The 20,723-nt window shown below is 33.6% G+C and overlaps 2 protein-coding genes and 1 long non-coding RNA gene across 3 annotated transcripts; 1 reads left to right on the forward strand and 2 right to left on the reverse strand.

Annotated features, from left to right (window-relative positions):
* Positions 1-2,678: 2,678 nt before the first annotated feature.
* Positions 2,679-5,792, reverse strand: LOC126966781 (uncharacterized). Its single transcript, XR_007729802.1, has 3 exons — positions 4,852-5,792; positions 2,913-3,978; positions 2,679-2,834 (listed from the first exon to the last, which is right to left on the reverse strand). It is a non-coding gene; the product is annotated as an uncharacterized LOC126966781 (long non-coding RNA).
* Positions 5,793-9,066: 3,274 nt separating this feature from the next.
* LOC126966710 (RUN domain-containing protein 1) lies at positions 9,067-11,689 on the forward strand. Its single transcript, XM_050810918.1, has 2 exons — positions 9,067-9,183; positions 9,279-11,689. Exon 2 carries the CDS (start codon positions 9,339-9,341, stop codon positions 10,962-10,964), a length of 1,626 nt encoding a protein of 541 aa, XP_050666875.1. The 5' UTR covers positions 9,067-9,183; positions 9,279-9,338; the 3' UTR covers positions 10,965-11,689.
* A 4,262-nt stretch (positions 11,690-15,951) lies between these two features.
* On the reverse strand, positions 15,952-17,850 carry LOC126966961 (uncharacterized). Its single transcript, XM_050811277.1, has 3 exons — positions 17,845-17,850; positions 16,738-16,863; positions 15,952-16,062 (listed from the first exon to the last, which is right to left on the reverse strand). The coding sequence occupies exons 1-3, from the start codon at positions 17,848-17,850 to the stop codon at positions 15,952-15,954; spliced, it is 243 nt and encodes an 80-aa protein (XP_050667234.1).
* Positions 17,851-20,723: the final 2,873 nt, after the last annotated feature.

Below are 20,723 nucleotides of genomic sequence, written 5' to 3' on the forward strand. Positions count from 1 at the left end.
TAATTTATAAAGATTGGTTAGGTTAGGGTATGTTACAACAGTTAAAACAACGCACAAGTCGAGCGTAGTGGGCTGCGGCCGTGGCCGACCGTTTGCCAGAAACGAATTCTAGGCATTTCCCATTTTTTCATTCCCATAAATATGTCATAATTTGAGGTAGAGTTATAATCGTTTTTTCTTTGGTACGGTGCGGTATCTTGTAATAAGTGGACTCGTGCTACCGGATACTAAGTTTTAACCATTTGTAGAGTAATTGCCTAAGACATTTCTAATCTATACTATGTAATGAAAATCTTGTAAAATATTATCTGGTTTAAAATCTGCTTAAAAGCCGGTTAGATGGGAGTAAGAGAATTAAATTATTTTTGGCTAAATTCCCTTTGGATATAGAAAGGTGAGACTAAAGAACAAGCAATAAGCCAATAAATAATGCTTATAGTGATTAAAAGTGATAGAGTATTGATTCAATTCATCTAGAGTAAAAATTATAATATCTATTACATATAATCTATCGGTAGTGGTTGACACTTCTTTATCGACTGTCGATATTTTATTTTCAATAATTATTAAATTTATTTTTATTTATTTAATTTTTATGGTATCTATATTTTTGTTTAATAAGTTTATTGAACTTAAAATATTTTTTAAGTTTATTAACTTTTAAAGTCCTTTTTTTATATAATATACATGTTATCATATACAGGCTGTCCCAGAAAGAATGGATAATCCTTGAACCCCGCACGGGACAGCTCTCCAGCGCTCAGAAAAAAATATCAAAAAAAATAATTCCAAGTGATACCCAAAATATGTTTATTTTTTATAGTTTATAGTTATTTTTTTAGAAAAATATACTTTTTTTACTTCACATTCATGTGCACAACGCCCGCAAAGTAATGAAATAAATGAAGAAATATATTAAATAATATACTTATAATATCTATGATACTTTTTTCAAAAACAAAATAAGAACTTGAGTTTTTGACATGAAATTTGATACCAAAATAATTTTAGCATAGTTTGAGAGTGTTTCATGTAAAAAAAAGTATGAAAACGTAAGTGGCCAGCTATTTAAAAAAAATGCACAGTTCATACAGTTTACAAAATGGTATAATACATAATTTTATTTAATACCACTACGAAGATTGAGATGTAAAAAGAGTAAATACGACTAAAAAAGAAAAGATAAGTCTTAATAAATTTTAATAATAAAAATATCGGGTGTACGTAAATCGAGCTTTATTCACAACGGGTGTTCAAATTGTCTGCCACCGACTCTAATACACGCTCGACATCTTCTAATAAAGGCTCTACTAAGATAACGTGCATAGCGTCGTTCATTTATTCTTGAACACGGTTGCGTATTTCCTCGAAATTTGAAATTGTTTTCGAGTACACTTTTCCTTTAGACAGCCCCAGTAAAAAAAGTCCAGTGGGTTTAAATCTAGGGATCGAGGAGGCCACAAAATGGGACCCAAACGACCAATCCATTTATTTGGATACGTAGCATTTATTATTTAAATGCACAGACGTTAGTACGATAATGTGCAGGGCAGCCATCATACTGTAGCCAATCGGATTCCCTTACCTCCTCAGGCACTTCTTCCATTAAGTTCGGGAGATAATTTTGCAAAAAATTTAAATAACTATGTGAAGATAAATTTCCCGGCAGTTCGAAAGGACCAATAATTATCCCGTTTAATATACCAGTCCAATAATTTACTTTGAACTGATATTGCGACCTCTCTTCTCGCATTAAATTTGGATTCGAGAGTTGCTCTGCCATTCCCTTTCCCATTAAAGAAGAAGAAAATATTGTCTATTGTCTAATGTAGTGTTTTAATTCTCTGTGGTCTAAAAATGAAGACTTGGCTGTATGGGCTTTTGACCCCTTTGCCTGTCCAGATGGACGAACAGAAAAAAAAATCTCTGTGGTCTAGAAAAAAAGCGCGGGAACTCTTGATTGCTTAGGGCGGTCTTTTTAACTATAAAATTAAATATTTCTATTATATTGTATATAATCCTCATATTTTTGAAAAGTATATAAGTATTTGTATATATTTATCATTTAATTTGTTTAGTATAAGTAAAAGTCTATATATTTAGTAATTTAGGTTTGTGCTAAGAGATGTCGAAAAGGCGGAAAAAAACCAAGCCGGAACGAGATAAAGGTGAGTCTATTTTAGATTCCACCTCTGAAAGTAGCGAATACTCAGATTCGCGTACAGTTTTGGAAGACCACGAGGACTTTTATTTGCCATATAGGGTGGCCGACTATTGTCGCCGATATCCGGAAGACGCAGGTCATGAATTTATAGTCTTCATAGAAAGTGTCACTGAACAGGCACTTGGTAGTCGTGACATGCTTACTCTTAGTAGCTACTTATCGCGCTTCATTAAAGGCATTAAATATCTTAAGAAACTCAACAAATATAAGATAGGAGTAGTGTTTGAACGACCCAATTTGGCTAATACATTCCTAGACAACACGACATTTTTAAGGGAACAAAATATTAAGGCGTCCATCCCAGCTGGTGCCACTGAATTATCTGGAGTGATTTCCTCCGTACCCATTGATATGTCCTACAAAAAAATTTTCAAATCTTTGTCAAGTACAAAAAAAAAATATTTCTGTTCGGCGTAAAATGAAAAAAAAAAAACAAATCCAATAGTGGTTTTATATTACAACCTACACAGGCAGTCATTATTACTTTTGCGTCATCTACTTCACTCCCAGATTACGTTCACTTAAAGATGTGGCGTCTACCAGTGCGACCTTATGTGCCGCCAGTTAAGCAGTGTTTCCGATGCCTTAGGTTTGACCACTTGGCTAAATTCTGTAAGAATTCTAAAGCTCGAAGCTCAGCGTTGCTCAATCTGCACTGAAAATCATTCATATAAAGAATGTACTATACCTATTGACAAAGCAGTATGTGTGCACTGTAAAGGTAACCATCTTGCAGTATCAGGTCAATGCCCTATAAAACAAAAAAAGATATTGGATAGTAAAAATAAAAGTAAAACACCATTATCAGATTTATTTAAACATCCAACAAACTTTCCATCACTCAATAAGACAGAGAACACACAAGACATCATTAATTTAATTTTATCCAATCCAGCAGCAATGAACCTAATCACAGAATCAATAATAAAAGTCATTACACTAAATAAAACACAGAATCAAAGCATTAGCTCACACGCAATTAGTTCAGCTATTAAAGATACCATACAAATTTAAAATAAAACGTCACATTCAACTGTCACAAACTTAACATAGTACAGTGGAATGCACAAAGTCTGTTGAGTAACAGACTTTAGCTTCAAAACCTACTTTATGAGCAGGACATACACATAGCACTTATATCAGAAGCTTGGCTTAAACCAAATATACAGTTTTCTATCTGAGGTTATACAATACTAAGAAATGATTGTGGTAATGATCACAATGGTGTAGCAATTTTTGTTAGAAATGGCATTTCTTTTCAAAAGTTACAAACATTTTCTGATAACTCCTTGCAAAATGTAGCAATCAAAATTAAATACAAACAAAAAGACATCTCAATTGTTAGCTTTTATAGTCCTGGCAACAGTGTACCTAACTTTGATAAATCTAAATTTAATAGAGTGTTGCATAGTATTCCAAAACCACTAATAATTGCTGGTGATTTTAATGCTCACCATACCATTTGGGGTTGTAATAGAACCAATTCTAGAGGTAGAGACATCATGGATGTAATGGACGATAATGACTTAATGCTCTATAATAATGATCAACCAGATACAGTGGGTACTAATTCTTGGAGACCAAATGGACTAGATCTAACAATAGTATCATCTTCATTATTCCTGTGCTGTGAATGGCAAGTTCATCAGGACTCTTTGGGCAGCTATCACTTGCCTGCAATCACAAAATTTTCCATGGTAGTGTCGGAAACTGAATCTTCTTCAATTCCATCCAACATTCCTCCACACAGTAATCTGAAAATAGTAAATTGGGACCAATATGAGAACTTAGTAAATGACTTGTTAAAACAATTTGAAATAAATAATTATAATCTACAGAAGTCTTACAATAACTTCTGTTCCATAATTCTTAGAGCGGTAGAAAATTCAGTACCTAAAACCAATTATCACTGTAACAATATTACTCATCTACCTAAAAGAAAGCGACAACTTCCCTGGTGGAATGGGCAATGTACTAAAGTGGTAGAAGATTGCAAGCAGGCTTATCTGTTATTCAAATCAAATTGCAATATCCAAAACTACATTAATTTTAAGCAAGCTCAAGCAAAGAAAAAATGTATATTAAGACTTGAACGTCGTAAATCCTGGACAGATTTTTGCTCCACCATAAATAGGTTAACGCCAATGAAACAGATTCGGACAAAAATGAGGAAATTTAAGAACTTATATTCTAATAATAATTGTTTCTCTAGCAATAATTGGATATCCAGCTTTTTACACAAATATACTCCAGATACAGTACCAAATTTGACAATTATTCACAATAATCATCCTTTAAATAGCACCAACTCTTTTATGATTGCCCCTTTTACTATTGAAGAATTAACAGCTGGTCTATCATCAAGAAAGGACTCTGCATGCGGTTTGGATTGGCTCTCCTATAAAATGTTTAAACTCCTAAACTCTTCTAACTGAAATAAGTTTCTAAAAATATTAAATCTCCTATGGAAGAACTCCACTATTCCAGAAGATTGGAAAACAGACTGTCTAATTCCAATTTTAAAGCATGGAAGAAGAAGAAGATTCTAGTTCGTGTGTTGGTAAAATTTTTGAACAATTAATAAAACTAATAATTAATATTTTATATTGAAAGTAACAACCTCTTACCTAAAAATCAATTTGGATTTCGATGTGGTCGTTCTGCTTGTGAGAGTATACGGCATTTATGTCTTGACATCCATAGTGCCCAGATTGACAATAAGATATTGGTGTTTTTTAAGACTGGTGTTTTTTTGGATGTTGTAGGAGCATTTAATAATGTTGATTTAGAACAATTATCATCCATCTATCCTTAAATGTCCCTGAAAAAATAGTTAGTTGGATATTCAATTTCTTGCGTGGTCGTTAACTTTATCTTAGAGTTAATAACTAATTAATAGGTCCTCGATATTCATATAGAGGCGTATCGCAGGGCGGAATTGTGAGTCCATTGCTCTTTATAATCTACATAAATCAAATAAATATGGTTTTGGGTAATAGAGTTTCTAACCACCAATTTGCTGATGATCTAGTAGTGTATAGTTCAGGACTTAATTTATCAAATGTTGTGTTAGATCTTAATGTAGCACTCAAAAAATTTGAGCTTTATTTTCAATTTCTTAGTCGTGAGGTCAGTATTGACAAAAGCAAAGTAGTAATATTTTCAAAGCATTCTATAAGAATAAGAGATGCAAAAATATATTATGGTACTCAAGAAATTTCAATAGATAATTCAATAAAGTTTTTAGGAGTTACGTTTTTAAGTAATTTTAGATGGCACAAATATGTTGAAATATTAGAAAATCGAGCATTAAAGGCCTGCAATATTCTGAAATCATTAGCTGGTACATATTGGGGTGCAGACCCATGCATCTTGCTAACACTATATAAGTCATTAGTCCGTAGCCATTTTCAGTATGCCTTCTTTTGTTATGGTGGAGTAATTACATTAGTGAATAAATTATAAAAAATACAAAATAAATGCTTAAGGATCATAACAGGCGCTTTTAGGTCTACTCCTATTATATCATTACAAGTAGAATGTAATATTCCCCCACTAGCTCTTAGATTCAAATATCTACGAACAAAATTCTTTCTCAAATTAACTTCTATTAATAATCATCCACTCCTATTAAAGATACAGGACTATATTAACCGAACTGACAATAATTCCTACTATCAAGTAGAAGGCATCTCTGATTTGTTACATTTTTCTTGTGATATAATATAATTCAAAATATACACCTATTAAAATAATTATTAATGAATCATTAAAATATAAGGAAGATGTATATACACCCGCCTGCAAGTATCACACTTTACAAATTAATTTTTTTTCTTAACTATAGAAGGTAGAGATTTAAGATTAAAAACGTTTTGTTGCAAATTTTATAGACTTTAATTCTTAGAAACTAAAATTATACATTAGTAACATTTTTAACTTAAAAAAGATAAAACAATGAAAATAGACATTTTTAGTTTAGTGTAAGAAAATTCAACTAAAATGTATTACATGTTATTTAATTTTTAATAACTGGTATTGCCTCCTCGAGCTCTGATTACAGCTTCGAGCCGGTTTGGCATACTGAACACTAGGTTTCGGAGCCGATGTTGGAGAATATTCTCCCATTCTTCTACCAGGGCCTGCTTTAGTGCCCTGAGGGTAGTAGGTGGTGGTCTGCGATTTCCGACTAGCCTCCCAAACTCATCCCAGGCGTGTTCAATCGGGTTGAGATCAGTACTTCTTGATGGCCAAGCCATCACGCTGATACCAACCTCCTGAATATACTCTTGTACGATATGAGCCGTGTGTGGCCGGGCATTATCATGCATCAGCATCGATCCATCACCCATATTTGCTAAATAAGGCCCTGCATACTCATTGAGAATCTCTTGAGCATATCTTTGCCCAGTGAGGGAGCCATTTTCTATGGCTACTAGCTCTGTGCGACCTTCTGAAGATATGCCAGCACATACATGTACACTGCCTCCACCGTATTGGACTCTTTCTGAGATGCAGGCTTGAAGGTATCGCTCACCAGGTCGCCTGTAAACACTTCGCCTTCCATCAGAAGTGTAAAGGGAGAATCGAGACTCATCTGTAAACAAAATTCTTGACCATTCTTCTCCATCCCACTGCATGTGTTCACCGGCGTATCGCAGTCTCGCTACTCGATGCTGTCTCTCGAGTTTTGGGCCACTCGCTGGTCTTCGGGGGTTCAAATTTGCTTCAGCAAGTCTTCTTCTCACTGTACTGTCACTAATGTAGTCCCTCCGGGTCTGAAGTAGCTGTTGCTGGACTTCAACTGCATTTTGGTGGCGATTTCTTATCACAGTGGAAATAATATAACGATCTTCTTGGGCACTGGTATACCTGGGTCTGCCATTACAAGGTCTCCTCAGATGGTATCCAGTCTCTTCGTACCTTCGCTTTACCTTCTGGACCGTTCGTACCGTCACAACCACCATTCTTGCAGTGCGACGCATACTGATGCCTAGTTCCAGAAAAGCCATGATCCTAGCACATTCTTCAACTGAAAGAGGCATGAAAAATAAATGTTATGTGCTTTTTAGCATAAATTTTTAAAACAAGACCCATCGATCTTGAAAAAAATTTAAAACAGAAAGAAAAATGTGAATGGTAAAATTGTAATTCGGAAACGTCCACTTTGAAAAAGGAATGGTTTTGTTTTTGAAGTTTTTTTTCAGCCAATTCTTAAAAGAAGGTTACCGACTATAAAGTTTTTATGTACAAAATTAAATTCTCTTTGGAGTCCTTTTTATTTCGAAAGTATATCTTGTGAACTTAAAACGTTATCCCAATTTTAAAAGTGTGATACTTACTTTTGAAGGCCAGTGTAGTATGCTGTCAGAGTGGCAAAATTATAACCAACTTTATACTGATGGATCTAAAAGTAATACTGCTGTCTCTATGGCAGTTTATGACATACAACTGCGGAGTGGGTTTGGTCATAGGTTAAATACCTTGGCTAGTATATACACAGCAGAATGTGCTGCCATATATGCTGCTCTAGAATATATTGGAGAACAGTCATATAATAATTGGATCGTTATAACAGATAGCATGAGTGTTTTAAAAGCTTTACAATATCCTAAATGTAATGTTACAACTAATTTCATCATTTACAATATTAGAGACAAATATCAATGCTTAACCCTAACAAAAGATATTGATTTATTCTGGACTCCTTCACACATAGACGTGGAAGGAAATGAACAAGCTGATTATCTTGCTAAATCTATTGTGAATAGTAATCAGATACATACTGCTTTGAACATTCCCATACCACACACAGATGCACTGTCTCATGAGGTACATGTCTGCAAGTCTTGCAAGACTTTCTGAATTATTGGCAACAAGTTGTTCAAACAAAGGGCAAATGGTTAGCCGACATTAAAAACGAAATCTCTCCTCCCTGGTTTGTTAAAAAGAAAAAATACTTACACAGAAAATTTTTCGGTTTGTCGACACGACAATTTGTCGGTTACGTCTGGGACATTCTCGTAATGGTGCTCATTTATTTAGGATCGGAGTTTTAGATTCTCCAACTTGTCAATTCTGTAATTTATCCATCCAAACTCTTGATCACATTTTCTTTGACTGTCCCCAATATAATCTTTAAAGATTTACATTGATAGACTGCCTCTTGGATATTTATAAGAATGCTGAAGACATCCCGCGCTCACTTCAGCAGTTATTGAAGACTTATGACTGCTTCGTGCCGCTTTACAAATTTATAGTTTCAACGGTAGGCGAAATTTGAAAATACGTCTTGGCTTTTGACACAATACCTTACACAGACTTAAAACATATTCGTCCATAAATTATTATTGGACTTTAACTTTAATGCAAATTTTAATGTATAAATGTAAATATTATATTTGTAGCTATACCTTAAATTAGTTTCATATTATCTTATAATTATATTCAACTAATATTCATCATTATTATTTATAATTCATGTATAAATTTCTTATAACGTATATGAGATTTATATTTTAGTATTATATCATACAAGTTTATTATTAAAAATAAGGGGCTAAGCTTGATCTTAATTGGAACAAGAATATTATCAATAAAAGACTTGGCTTCGGCCTTTCATGCGAACCTATATGTATATGAAGAAAATGAAACATGAAGAACACGAAATACTACTTTTATGGGAAATTGTACTATTTATGTTTGAAGATGAAGATTATATAAATATTTAGCTTGACTTTGAACAAGCTGTGTAACGTGAAGAATAGATAAATAAAAATGTAGACTTGGCTGTATGGGCTTTTGACCCCTTTGCCTGTCCAGATGGACGAACAGAACCAAAAAAAAAATCTCTGTGGTCTAATGTTTTGAAAATGATCGATCTATATTGTTGCAAATAATGTAGATTATGTTGATAAAATAATATCATTAGTTTTTATTTCTTATTGGGACGAATCAAAGTAAATGATAGCATAACTTTAGAATCTACATTTAATGTTCTTGTTCTACAGTTAATAAAATCATAAAATAACTAATGTTGTATTGATTTTCTCAGAAAAATGTCAAAGACATTCACAAACGTATTAGATTAGAAATGAGGTATTATTTCTAAGCAATGGAGCCAAAATTGGATGAATATGAAGAAGGTGAGATACCTATATGGCAAGAGCCTCGATGTGAGCCTTTGGGAGCCCCAAGAGAAAATCTCTGCGATGGCGAGAACTCTGAACAATTTCAAGATAATAGAATACATGCACTTGAAGAAGAACAGGAACTCTTATCATCATCTGTATTTTCTTTAACGTCACATTTGGCGCAAGTTGAATTCCGCCTGAGACAGATCATGAAGGCTCCACCTGAAGAGAAAGATGCAATGTTGCATGCTCTCGAGGAATTTACATCTAAAGGTGTGGATACTAGAATTACTCCACAAGGTAGCTCAGGTGAAGGCAACTGTAGTGAATGCACGGAATTAGAGAGAAAAATTCGTAACCAACGAGAAAAGCAGGCCCGCTTTATTGAAAGATTAAAAGCGCAATTGAGAGAACTTGAAAGATTTGCTGCATCTACATCTCATGATGATGGTAAGCATAGAATTTTAATTGAACATTTAAGGACAGAAATAGACCGTAGCTTGGAAGAAAGTTGCCAACAGCCTTTGTCAACTGAAGAGTTGCGACATCAAATTGACTGTGCAGTCAAACAATATGCAGAGAGGCAGCTCTCTAAAGATGAAATTATTAGCAAGCTCCAAGCCCACATTGATGACATGCAAAAATTTATTAAACTTATGAAAAATGATGACTTCAAAGAACAATCAAAATCTAAGCCAGCACCAAAGGTAAATAGAAGCAAAGCATTTGAGAATAGTAAGCAAAAAGTAAATGATGAGTTAAAAGCGGAAACTTTGAATTTAATGAGAAAAGCATCTACACTGATACAAATTTTTACTGTGTCACAATTTGGGTGCTCAACAAATACAAATAAACGGCATGACAAAAGGTCTTCACCGTATGTAACACATTGGGGTAATTTAAGAGCTAAGCTAGAAATGTCTATAGATGCAGTGCTCCATTTAGTATCTCGCGACAGACTAGCCCATACATTGATTGACAGCTATGATAGTGAATCTGAAGAGGGATGTGTGGTTATCAATGATGCACCATTAACCACAGCAGTTAGACGCCACTTAGCAATAAACCTACGAGACCTATTACAGCATGGCCTTGTAGGGCCAGAGTCTACATCACTAGTTCCTATAATGGGCTGTTTTCCTATAAGGAGGTCATCAGCTTCCGAATCAATGCATATCTGGGATGTTATATTACGCTACTATGACTTAAATGATGGTGATAGATTTAACTCTACACCTGCCCGGAAACTTAGTCAGAGTTTTAATTTGGATATTGTTGGAGGCACAGCTATTACAAACAAACAAAGCTTGCTAAGTGCTATTGGAAGTATATTAGCTTCACATGAACCATATAAGAGGAGTTATGATGCACACTTCAAAGCCTTTGTGTGTGCGGGATTAAATTCTCATAAACTTGTCATATGGCTCAATATTATATTGAAGTGCAGATCTCTTATTGATACATATTATTCATCAACAAGTTACATTGTCAATACGGGATTCCAAGATGCCTTACAGAGTCTAGATAGGTTAACAACACATAATTTTGATTTGCCTGTCGATCTTGCTGTAAAACAGTTTCAGAATATTAAGGATATGTTTATGTAATCATATATTGTATTAGTTATATGTTACTTAGTATTATTGAGTGTTTATGTGCTTACATAGGCTTTGTATCTTGTATGTTATTCTGTTAAAGCTAAAGAATTGAACCCTACTTAATAAACAAACCCCAATATATAAAATTATTCTGAAGGTATATCAAAAGATACCAAAGTTCAAGCTTTCATCAAAATTTTGGTCTCATTGAATTAATTTATCAAAAATAACATTTAGAAAATAACTATTTATATCTTGTTAGCTTGCCGGCCTTGCTACTTATGCATAATGCATTTATAAAAATGTTAATTTAAAGCTAATATTCCAAAATGTGTCTTATGTTGGCACTAGTATTTTATATTCAGTTGTTTTACAATACAGTTGTTTCAGCCACTCTAAGAATGATTGTATTCTGTGTTGTCACGCTCTAGTGGAATATAAGATCCCACTACGTTCTGATGTTCTTTACATTTTCTAATTTATATACAGTATCTCTATTTGATATTGGATTGGTGAGGTTGATAAACTAACAAAGGGCTAGAGAAACTACAGTATCAAAAGGGTTTTAACCTTAAATTTAGTATACAACCGTAATAGACGAACCCTGTGTGAAAGTGAGATCCTTACATAAAAACCGAGGTGTGAGAAAGACTTTCTGTTTAATTGGACCATATTTTAATTTTAGTTTTTTTATGATTATTGTTCTGTCTTAAAAGATATTATACTAATACAGAAACAACACCATTATATATTCAAAAATATAATGGTGTTGTTTCTGTATTAGTTTTATATATGCAGTACACACTGTTATTTTCTAAACATTATAATAGTTAAAAAAATATGTGTTAGAAAATAAAATATTGTATACATGAATAAGACACTGTTTATCAATACTTGTCATAGGGATTGTCTAAAAGCAAAATACTACACACTTCTCTAACACATCTGTTAAACTAGCACACATGAACTTTAAATTTAGTCAAGCCGTAATGAGGAGAGTGTTCATCTATTATGGTAGTATACTAAGTATGGTATTTCTATTATGGTACTATGGTTTTAACCCAGTGCTGTTAAATAAGTAGAAAAAGATCTTGTTTATAATTAATGATCTATTACATCTATATATTCACAGTTGGCAGTACAAAGACAACTATATTATATTACATAATTTCCTAGAATTTTTATTTTAACATTTATGTATTGAGTAGTTTCTATAAGTACTTCATCTCAAACCTAAAAGGGTATTAACTATTATTCTAGTCCATTTTGATTTATGTATAAAAATAATACATTATGCTTGGCCTATTACTTGAAAAACGTATAAACAAATTTTAGTATTATTATATTTTAAGGTAACCAAAGAAACATTCCAATAACTTAAAGCAAAGATTTATCATTGTATATTTTTAATCATAGGTATATAATATCATATATTATTATTAAATAAATAATTTAGTTCATAATGAATGTGTTTTGATATTTCATGCTTTTTCTATTTCAACCCAATAGATGTAAAACAAAAAATGTATTGTCAGAAATTCCATTATAAGTCCCACATGTTATGATGTGTTAGTGACATCAACAATAAGTAGAACGTTCTGTTGGTGCTATTTTAGAATATCTGCCGGGGTCTGATGCCACTAAGATAGAGGTCTTTCCCATTTTATTTATTTATTTATTAAATTCTGCCAACAAGGTATACACTAATTTAAACATAGTATACTTAATACAAAAACAGTAACATTCATATGGTAAGTGATGCCTCAATGATAGGTGAAAATGACATGTTATTCAATTAAATTAAGCCACAAAATAAAATAGGAACTATAATATATTTTATATCTACGAATAAAATCTTAATATAAATGGTAATTTATACAAAAATAGATTAAGGTCATCCTTGAAAGAACTGTTTTTTTATATTTTTTAAATTTGTGTAAATTGTGATCAAATATGTCGACTTCATTGTGATGACTGTTATATTCCCTGGTAATTATTTTCAAGGGAGAGTGATTTTCGGGGATTATAGGAATACTGCATGCTGTCTAGTGAGGAAGCCGGTGATCCACTTGAAAAACTGGGGAAACCCATAATGAGGTATCGAGAAAAGCACCCTGTGGCATACACAATAGCTTACTGCGAAGCCTTCTGCCATGGTTGCCACTCATCTATGTATAAAGCCATGGGGAAAGACAGACTTCCTCTTGTAATGCCAAGAGGTGGAAGTTCATGATGCACACCATGATGTTTGAGAGCAGGTAGGTTATGCCAAGATGCAGCTACTTTTTTTGGTGATCGTATAGATTTATTTATTTATTTATTCAATGAACAAAATTATCTTAATATATATAATAATAAAGACATACTCGCAAAACCTCTAAGGTTTATGTGCGAGCGGTAAGTTCGCATTACAATAATTGTTATAATTACTTAAGACTTAATATAACATATAGTAGTATTATTAAAAATAAACATCATAGGTATTCCTGGTTATTAACTTCTAGATAGTATTTTTTTAGCTTTACTTTGAAATTTTTCTTTTGCAGATATATATCTATTAGATCATAGGGTAATGTATTTAATATCCTAGGTAATACATAGTTACAGGTTCTTTTACCATACACATTTATATATTTAGTTAGACAAAACTTATTTAGGTAGGCTAGCTTCCTCATATTTTGTTTTCTGACCTGTATTAGATGACCTGGGCCATTCTTCTTTTTTTTGTCTAAAGCCACCGGCGTGATCCAAGTTGTTTTATGTATTTACACAGTCTTAGTAACCTTGGCAAAGTTGAATGAAAAATTCAGTTAGTAAATATAATAATAAATTTCTCAGATATTTGCACCAAAACCGAGAGTGCCGTACGGCACACTATTCCCTCACCAAGTTCTGACCTTTATTTTGTTTTTAAGATGGTTTATTTTGCATGGTCTTATAGCTTTTTTAAATAGCTTCCAGATACATTCATTCAAATCATGCTAATTTTAAGCAATCTATTAATACACGTAAAATAATACGCATTGACAGAACACTGCCCGTGCACCTAAATAAAATAATAAATAATAATAATACCTAAATCACGCCGATCTGAGACATACCGCGCGCGATCATTTTTGGGAATGAAAAGGTTAATCTGCGATATTCCTGGAATATGTACGCGATAAAACGTTAAGTATAACCATGTAAGTACCTATAGTTTCTAAAAATACTTACTTATACATTGTACAATTTCATACTTTACGTGAGTATTTCTTAAGTGCGCGTAGGTGCTTATAAGTAGGTACCTACCTATATTGTAAGGCACCTACCTACTTACTTTTAATAAACTCGGCCGCGATGAACGGGTAAATGTAGAACTTATTACAGTCGTTAATTTTAATGGCTTTTTAAATTTTGGACCCTTATTTTAATATCTGATATTTTTTATTATAAAGTAGGTACAAGGTCAACTTACAAGTGTATAACTAAATTTACTTGGCTTTCTTTGCGGATGGCGTGAGTTGTCGGCATCATTCAAATAATCAAGAATGTAATTAATCGCAGTAGATCTGATAACAAATTATCTTCAGGACTTAACAAGTAGACATCCGACACTAACTTTAGTGTAGGATGCAGCACAATAAAATCAGTAGGTAGGTTAAAATCTAAATACTTATTTTTCCAATTCTCATATATTTTCATAATTTATGTACAGTTGTATTTACACCTACGTGATTTTTTGTGTATTGTTTGCGAATTATTTTTCCTCATATTATGCTACCTAGCGCGGGTACTTTTAATTTTCAATACAATCCGTCGCAGGCCTATGTCAACTCAGTTACCTACTAGCTGTTCGTTGATCCGCAACTACTGCTCGCTTGCGCTCCATTTGGCAATTATTGAAAACCCGCCGACCAATGATATAGTATTAAAAGAGGATATTATCGTAATACTTTTAAAAATAATTGCCGCCGACCACATTACCGCGCACGCCGCCATCTTATAACCTCCTAAATTCTGGTACACCAGTATTAACTATCAGTGATCGCTAGTGACAATAGTATCGATGACTGAGCATCCAGACTCCAGAGTATCTAGATCGTGGGAGTATCCCTATCGAAAGTAAGGCGTGCAATCCTTTCTTCCGCCATTTTCCTTATTACTGTGAAACAAACCAAATAGTCGTTAAAATCATGAAAATATAGTCCATTAGGATAGATAGGTAATTAACAAATGAAATAAAGATAAATCTTTTTTCATGGTAAATATCCTTATTTATAAGCATACGGACTGCCATCATTTGCAAGGGTTTCAGTTCCTTATCAAGTTGATAAGTATTACTTTCATGGAATTGGGTGTCTGCTACTTTATACTTACAAAACATCTAGTAAAATAGATTACAATTAACATTATCATCCCCATAAGAGAAGAATTTAGCTAATACTAAATTCTGCAATTATTTAACTTTTTATATTGATGAAAACACGAAAAAAAATCGAATGCAACTACAAGCATTTTAACTGTGGCTTCGACACACAAGCCCAAGACTGACTGACCCTCACAGATCCCTGATAAAAGGTTTTTGGGCTTTTATTGCTAGTGAAGATAATCCTACTTTGTGATTCTGTTTTGGTTGAATAAGTTTAGTCGGGGAGCTGGGGCTTATAATTTGTACGATTTTATTAAATTTGCTCTAAATAGTGATTTTTAATGTTACAACACTAGACGTTAAGTAATTGTAGAAAACTATTTTTTTTTTGAGAAAAACTCATTCGAACATAAAGATTGAAAAAATCCAAAAAACTGAGTGGCATTAAAATAGCGTTCATCACTTGGGGCCTTTGGAGAGTCTCATTGGCCAAGTAATTTCACTAGCTACGGCGCCTCTTCAACCGAAACATGATATTGCTTGCAGATGACTAATACAGCGTCGCTATGGTAACCATGTAGCCGGCATCATGTACACCTGCTTATCAATTACTATAACACCCAACATAGGTACAGCCCAATTAACTCAGTGATTCATTATAACTGCTGGGCCTAAAGAATTTACTGAGTTCAGACATCCTGTATACGTCACATCAGCGCATTGACAAAAGATAAAACTCAGTCCAATAGCAAGGGACCAGAAACATCACACTCAACATAACTTGTATTTATAACCCTCAATACAACAGCGACAGGCAAAAACGTCTTAATAATTTCCAACTCAAGAGAGGACCCGTCTGTCATTTCCTCCAAGTCCAACAGGTGAGGAAAGCCTCAGTATTGGTAAGTTCATAATTTCCTATGCAACTGCTGATCCCAAACTTGACCCTGCTGCTTGCATATTTAGGTAGAGAATCCCATTTAGAATGGGTACCCTTGATTTAACACTGCAATGGTTACTTATTTTTATGACAGTAAGGCACGAGATGAGCAGAACGTTCAGCTGATGGTTATTGATACGCCCTGCCCATTACAAGGCAGTGCCGCTCAGGATTCTTGAGAAACCCAAAAATTCTGAGCGGCACTACAATTGCGCTCATCACCTTGCGACATCAGATGTTAATTTCATTTGCCCAGTAATTTCACTAGCTACGGCGCCCTTCAGATCGAAACGCAATAATGCTTACACATAACTGCTTCACGGCAGAAATAGGTGCCGTTGTGGTACTCATAATCTAACCGGCACTCTGTACAAAGGAGCCTCCAACTGGTAAGGATTACCGGACACATTACCAATGATTTATAAAACTGATGCAACCAATAGGCCATACGTAGATGATGTTCCAACAGGGTATGAATCTTTGGTTCATGCTAATAGTGCTGTAGATAAATACTGAAATATTCCAATAAATTCAGCTACCAATCGTAGTCGTAGTATAATCCTTTTTGCTGCAATATCTCGATAGCCAACACTTTTAACAGACTGTGTTCTATAAAGCTGTGTCCCGGGGCCTTACAAATTATCTGATTTTTTTATAAAAGTACGTATTTATAATTATTAAGTGTTATATTATCATATATGATGGTATGAAACCCTTCGTCTATGAACCCAACAATCGAATTTGAAAGGTTTTTTTACAATTTGAAACAAAAGAGTTTTTAGAGCAAGAAAACATAGAATTATTAGACCATCCGCCGCGGCCGTACAGCCCCGACCTAAGCCCTAATGATATCTATACTTTCCCTAAAATAAAGAATAAATTGCGTGGTCAGAGATTTTCATCACCTGAAGAAGCTGTGGACGCCTACAAAACGGCCATTTTGGAGACCCCAACTTCCGAATGGAATGGTTGCTTCAATGATTGGTTCCATCGTATGGAAAAATGTGTCAAATTTCGCGGAGAATACTTCGAAAAGTAATAAAAACATTTTTAAATAGTAATGTTGTGTCACTTTCTTGATTTCCGAAATTTTCAGTACTGCCCTCGTATCTAAAATGTTTAGTTTTAGTTTTTAGTTATATCCAAAAACATTCTAGAGTACGTACTCAAATTAAAACATTTTTCTAATGTGTGACTTTTAATAATTGATGAACATGATCTACCTGTAGGTAGATCATGTTCATCAATGCGGAATATCGGGCGTTAAAAACTCTGTAAATAGCATAATACTAAATAACAGTTATTTTGGGAAACTGTATTTAAACTGATATCCTTGTAATTTACAAAATAACATATGTTTAACACATAAATATGTTGTATTTTTGTAACGTAACCTCATGAACAATTATAGCGACTTCTTCGGTAAATAAATCATTGTATTGAATCAATGTTGACACAATGGTTCATGTAATTGAATTGGATGTATCAGTTTATTCAACCCTAAATAAATAGTTTTATTTGCATTACATTATTGAATATAACTTTAGGTACTTATAACAATTATTCTGTTATTTTTATTGTTTTTATTATTGACTGACAGACATTTTTGCTTGACGTTTTCATGACAATTATAATATAATCTTTATTTGCAGCATTATAATTTTTATTTTGAAGGGAGAAAGCTTGAAAAATTCGACAAACGAGCAGATTGCAGACCCATCTATTGCTAAGCGGCATCCTCTGCTCATAACAGTGACAATATAATAATTCGTAGCACATGGAAATGCTAGATATGGTGTGGCGTATAGCGATATGATCCCGATTACTCTTTTCTCATTCTGTTTTGTGGCAAAAATAGTGGTGGTGGCTATACTGCCCCGGACTAACACTGTTACTATAGTTAGTCTACTGCTATTAAGCTTAACTTTACGTAATAGTTAATTGCTATATTATATATAGCTACCCGACCCTGTGAAATGTACACGTCATTTGTGCTGGCACGCTAATAAATTAATGAATAGGTTTCATATATCCAGGGACAATAAATGTGTCGAGTAAACGATATTTTGTCCCAATTCCAGCGGCAACAATTTCAATAGAGGTGGAAACTGACCTCCACAAGATTAATGATCTCTTGGACACATTCTAGTGTTCTCCAAGGGCTTTACTCCAGGGGCGATACGTAATGCTTTTAGTTAAATTTTATAAGTATTTTAACGATGAAAAGATTTACGTGGCGAAGCGGAGGTGTGCCATAGATTACATTGTTTTTTTTAATGAAAATAAGGGATGACACGAGCAGGACGTTCAGCTGATGGTAATTGATACGCCCTGCCCATTACAATGCAGTGCCGCTCAGGATTCTTGAAAAACCCCAAAAACGCTGCTTGTGGTAGTTGGACGATTCTGTCAACGAGAAACCTGTCTCTGTTGTTTTTCAAGGAATATTTGCTATAAGTACTTCTGTCTTATAATTATGGCAAGGTAAAGTTAGTCTAAGCTTCTTTACTTCTCACTCTCATGTAATTCTGTAGTGACAAAGGTAAGATAGACAAACTCCCTTATTCATAATGGTCGGCTAACTTAAAACAGCTGCTAAAGAGTGTTATTTCTCATTCTGACTTAGGTCAATAGAAGAAGACAGAGTGAGAATTAGCAATGCCTTAAGTTAGCAGACTATTATGAATAAGGGGGAAAAAGTTTAAAATTTTGAATAAGTTTACTTTGCGTTTATTAATAACACAGCATAGTCAATCAAATAAACCTCTTAATTTGGATAGTATTGCATTTACACATTTACACTATTATGAATGGAATTTACATTATGTAGTCTAAATTAACAGAAAAACAATCGACTTCAAAAACACTATTCCATAAAAATAGATTTTATATGCACTAAAAAGTATAAAAATAATTGCGTATTTTTATACAATCTTATTAATTAATCTAATTCCAGTTAAGATTATTGTTATTTTTTTTTGCATTTCGCATTGCAATTTGATTACAGTCAGAAATTCTGCTACAGATCGCACCCTTACTGTAGTGTCATTAAGGAGTTTTCCATTGACCATCATATTCGACTACGACAATTACCTTACCCTAACCCATCGACGTTACGGTAGTTGACTCAAATATCCGGATAGCATAAAAAGATTCGGCCGAGTATCGTTAATTTACTCTCAAGAATTGAAGAGTTCCGTTACTTTGTCATGGATCCCATAATCAGAACCTAACCAAACTCTCAGTTTTGAAATATATCCTTTCCAATAAAAAAAGGAATCATCGAAATGGGTTGGCGCGATATTGAGCTATTCGAAAATTTGTCGCGCATATAGTTAAAGTACCATCTTACAGAACAACGTCATTCGGGTCAGCTAGTATTACATATATTTCAAAATTATAAGAAAAAATGTAGCATAAATTATTGATCTGACTTTATGCTACAATTTCCGCCACAAAGAGCGTAGCTTTACCGAGCCCACACGTAATTTCATAAGCAATTCAATTCCCTTTTGAATGACTCGAATAATTTCCCCCGCGCTCTCAAAGCCGCTTATTTAGACCGTCATAAAAATGCAGACGAAAACATTTCAGAATGACCGCCCTCTGAATGAATAAATTCACACTCAGCTTTACTAAGCGTGCTATTTTAAATATTAACTTAGGTACTTGTTTATCCGCTACTTTGTATTATGTTATGAAGAATTTTACTACCAATTTCTGAAACGACATTACTCATTCAGTTTTTTATTATATGATTATGATACAAGCGAGCTAATAAAATTTTCAATTATGAAATTTGTTTGAGAATATATTATCGAACCACAATTTTGTTTGTGACTGTCAAAGTCATGTAATAGTATATCGTGAATCAGAAAGGTTTTTAGAAACACTTGACTTGTCAAATACATTTTTGCACTGTTTTGCAAACATAAGGTAAGTAAGGATAATACGTCCTTTAATAAAATCTCCACCGGGACCTTAACATCGAGTTCGTTGACAAAGTAATGCCAAAACACGCTGAAGCTCATCAACATAGACTTCACCATCACGTGAATGTCGAGGCAATCCATCTCTTTGACAACACTGATATATTAAGAAGACTAAAACGAACCAAACCTTTTGATTTGGTGTAGTGCTAGTGAATTAGTGTACTACAATATGAAAAAAGTGATATTATAAAAGACACATGAACAAAGTGACTTACGGCCGTTCCCAATATACTATCTACAGATAGAGATAAATTACTACATTCTACTGTCAGTAATTAGCAGCCAATAATCAGAAGCTGTCCCAATATACCCGATAAGTCATTCTTATCGCCTTGTATTGGAACGAGTGAATTGAAATTTCCATACATACTTCTATCGCTGGTAAGCTATACGTCGTCCCATTGACAGACAGCGTATGTTCGTATACGGTGAGTTACTGTCGATAAGTTTATTGGGACAGAAAAGTCAACGTTAGTCACGATTTT

Source organism: Leptidea sinapis, chromosome 11, assembly GCF_905404315.1.
Source record: "Leptidea sinapis chromosome 11, ilLepSina1.1, whole genome shotgun sequence".
Taxonomy (NCBI): Eukaryota; Metazoa; Arthropoda; class Insecta; order Lepidoptera; family Pieridae; genus Leptidea; species Leptidea sinapis.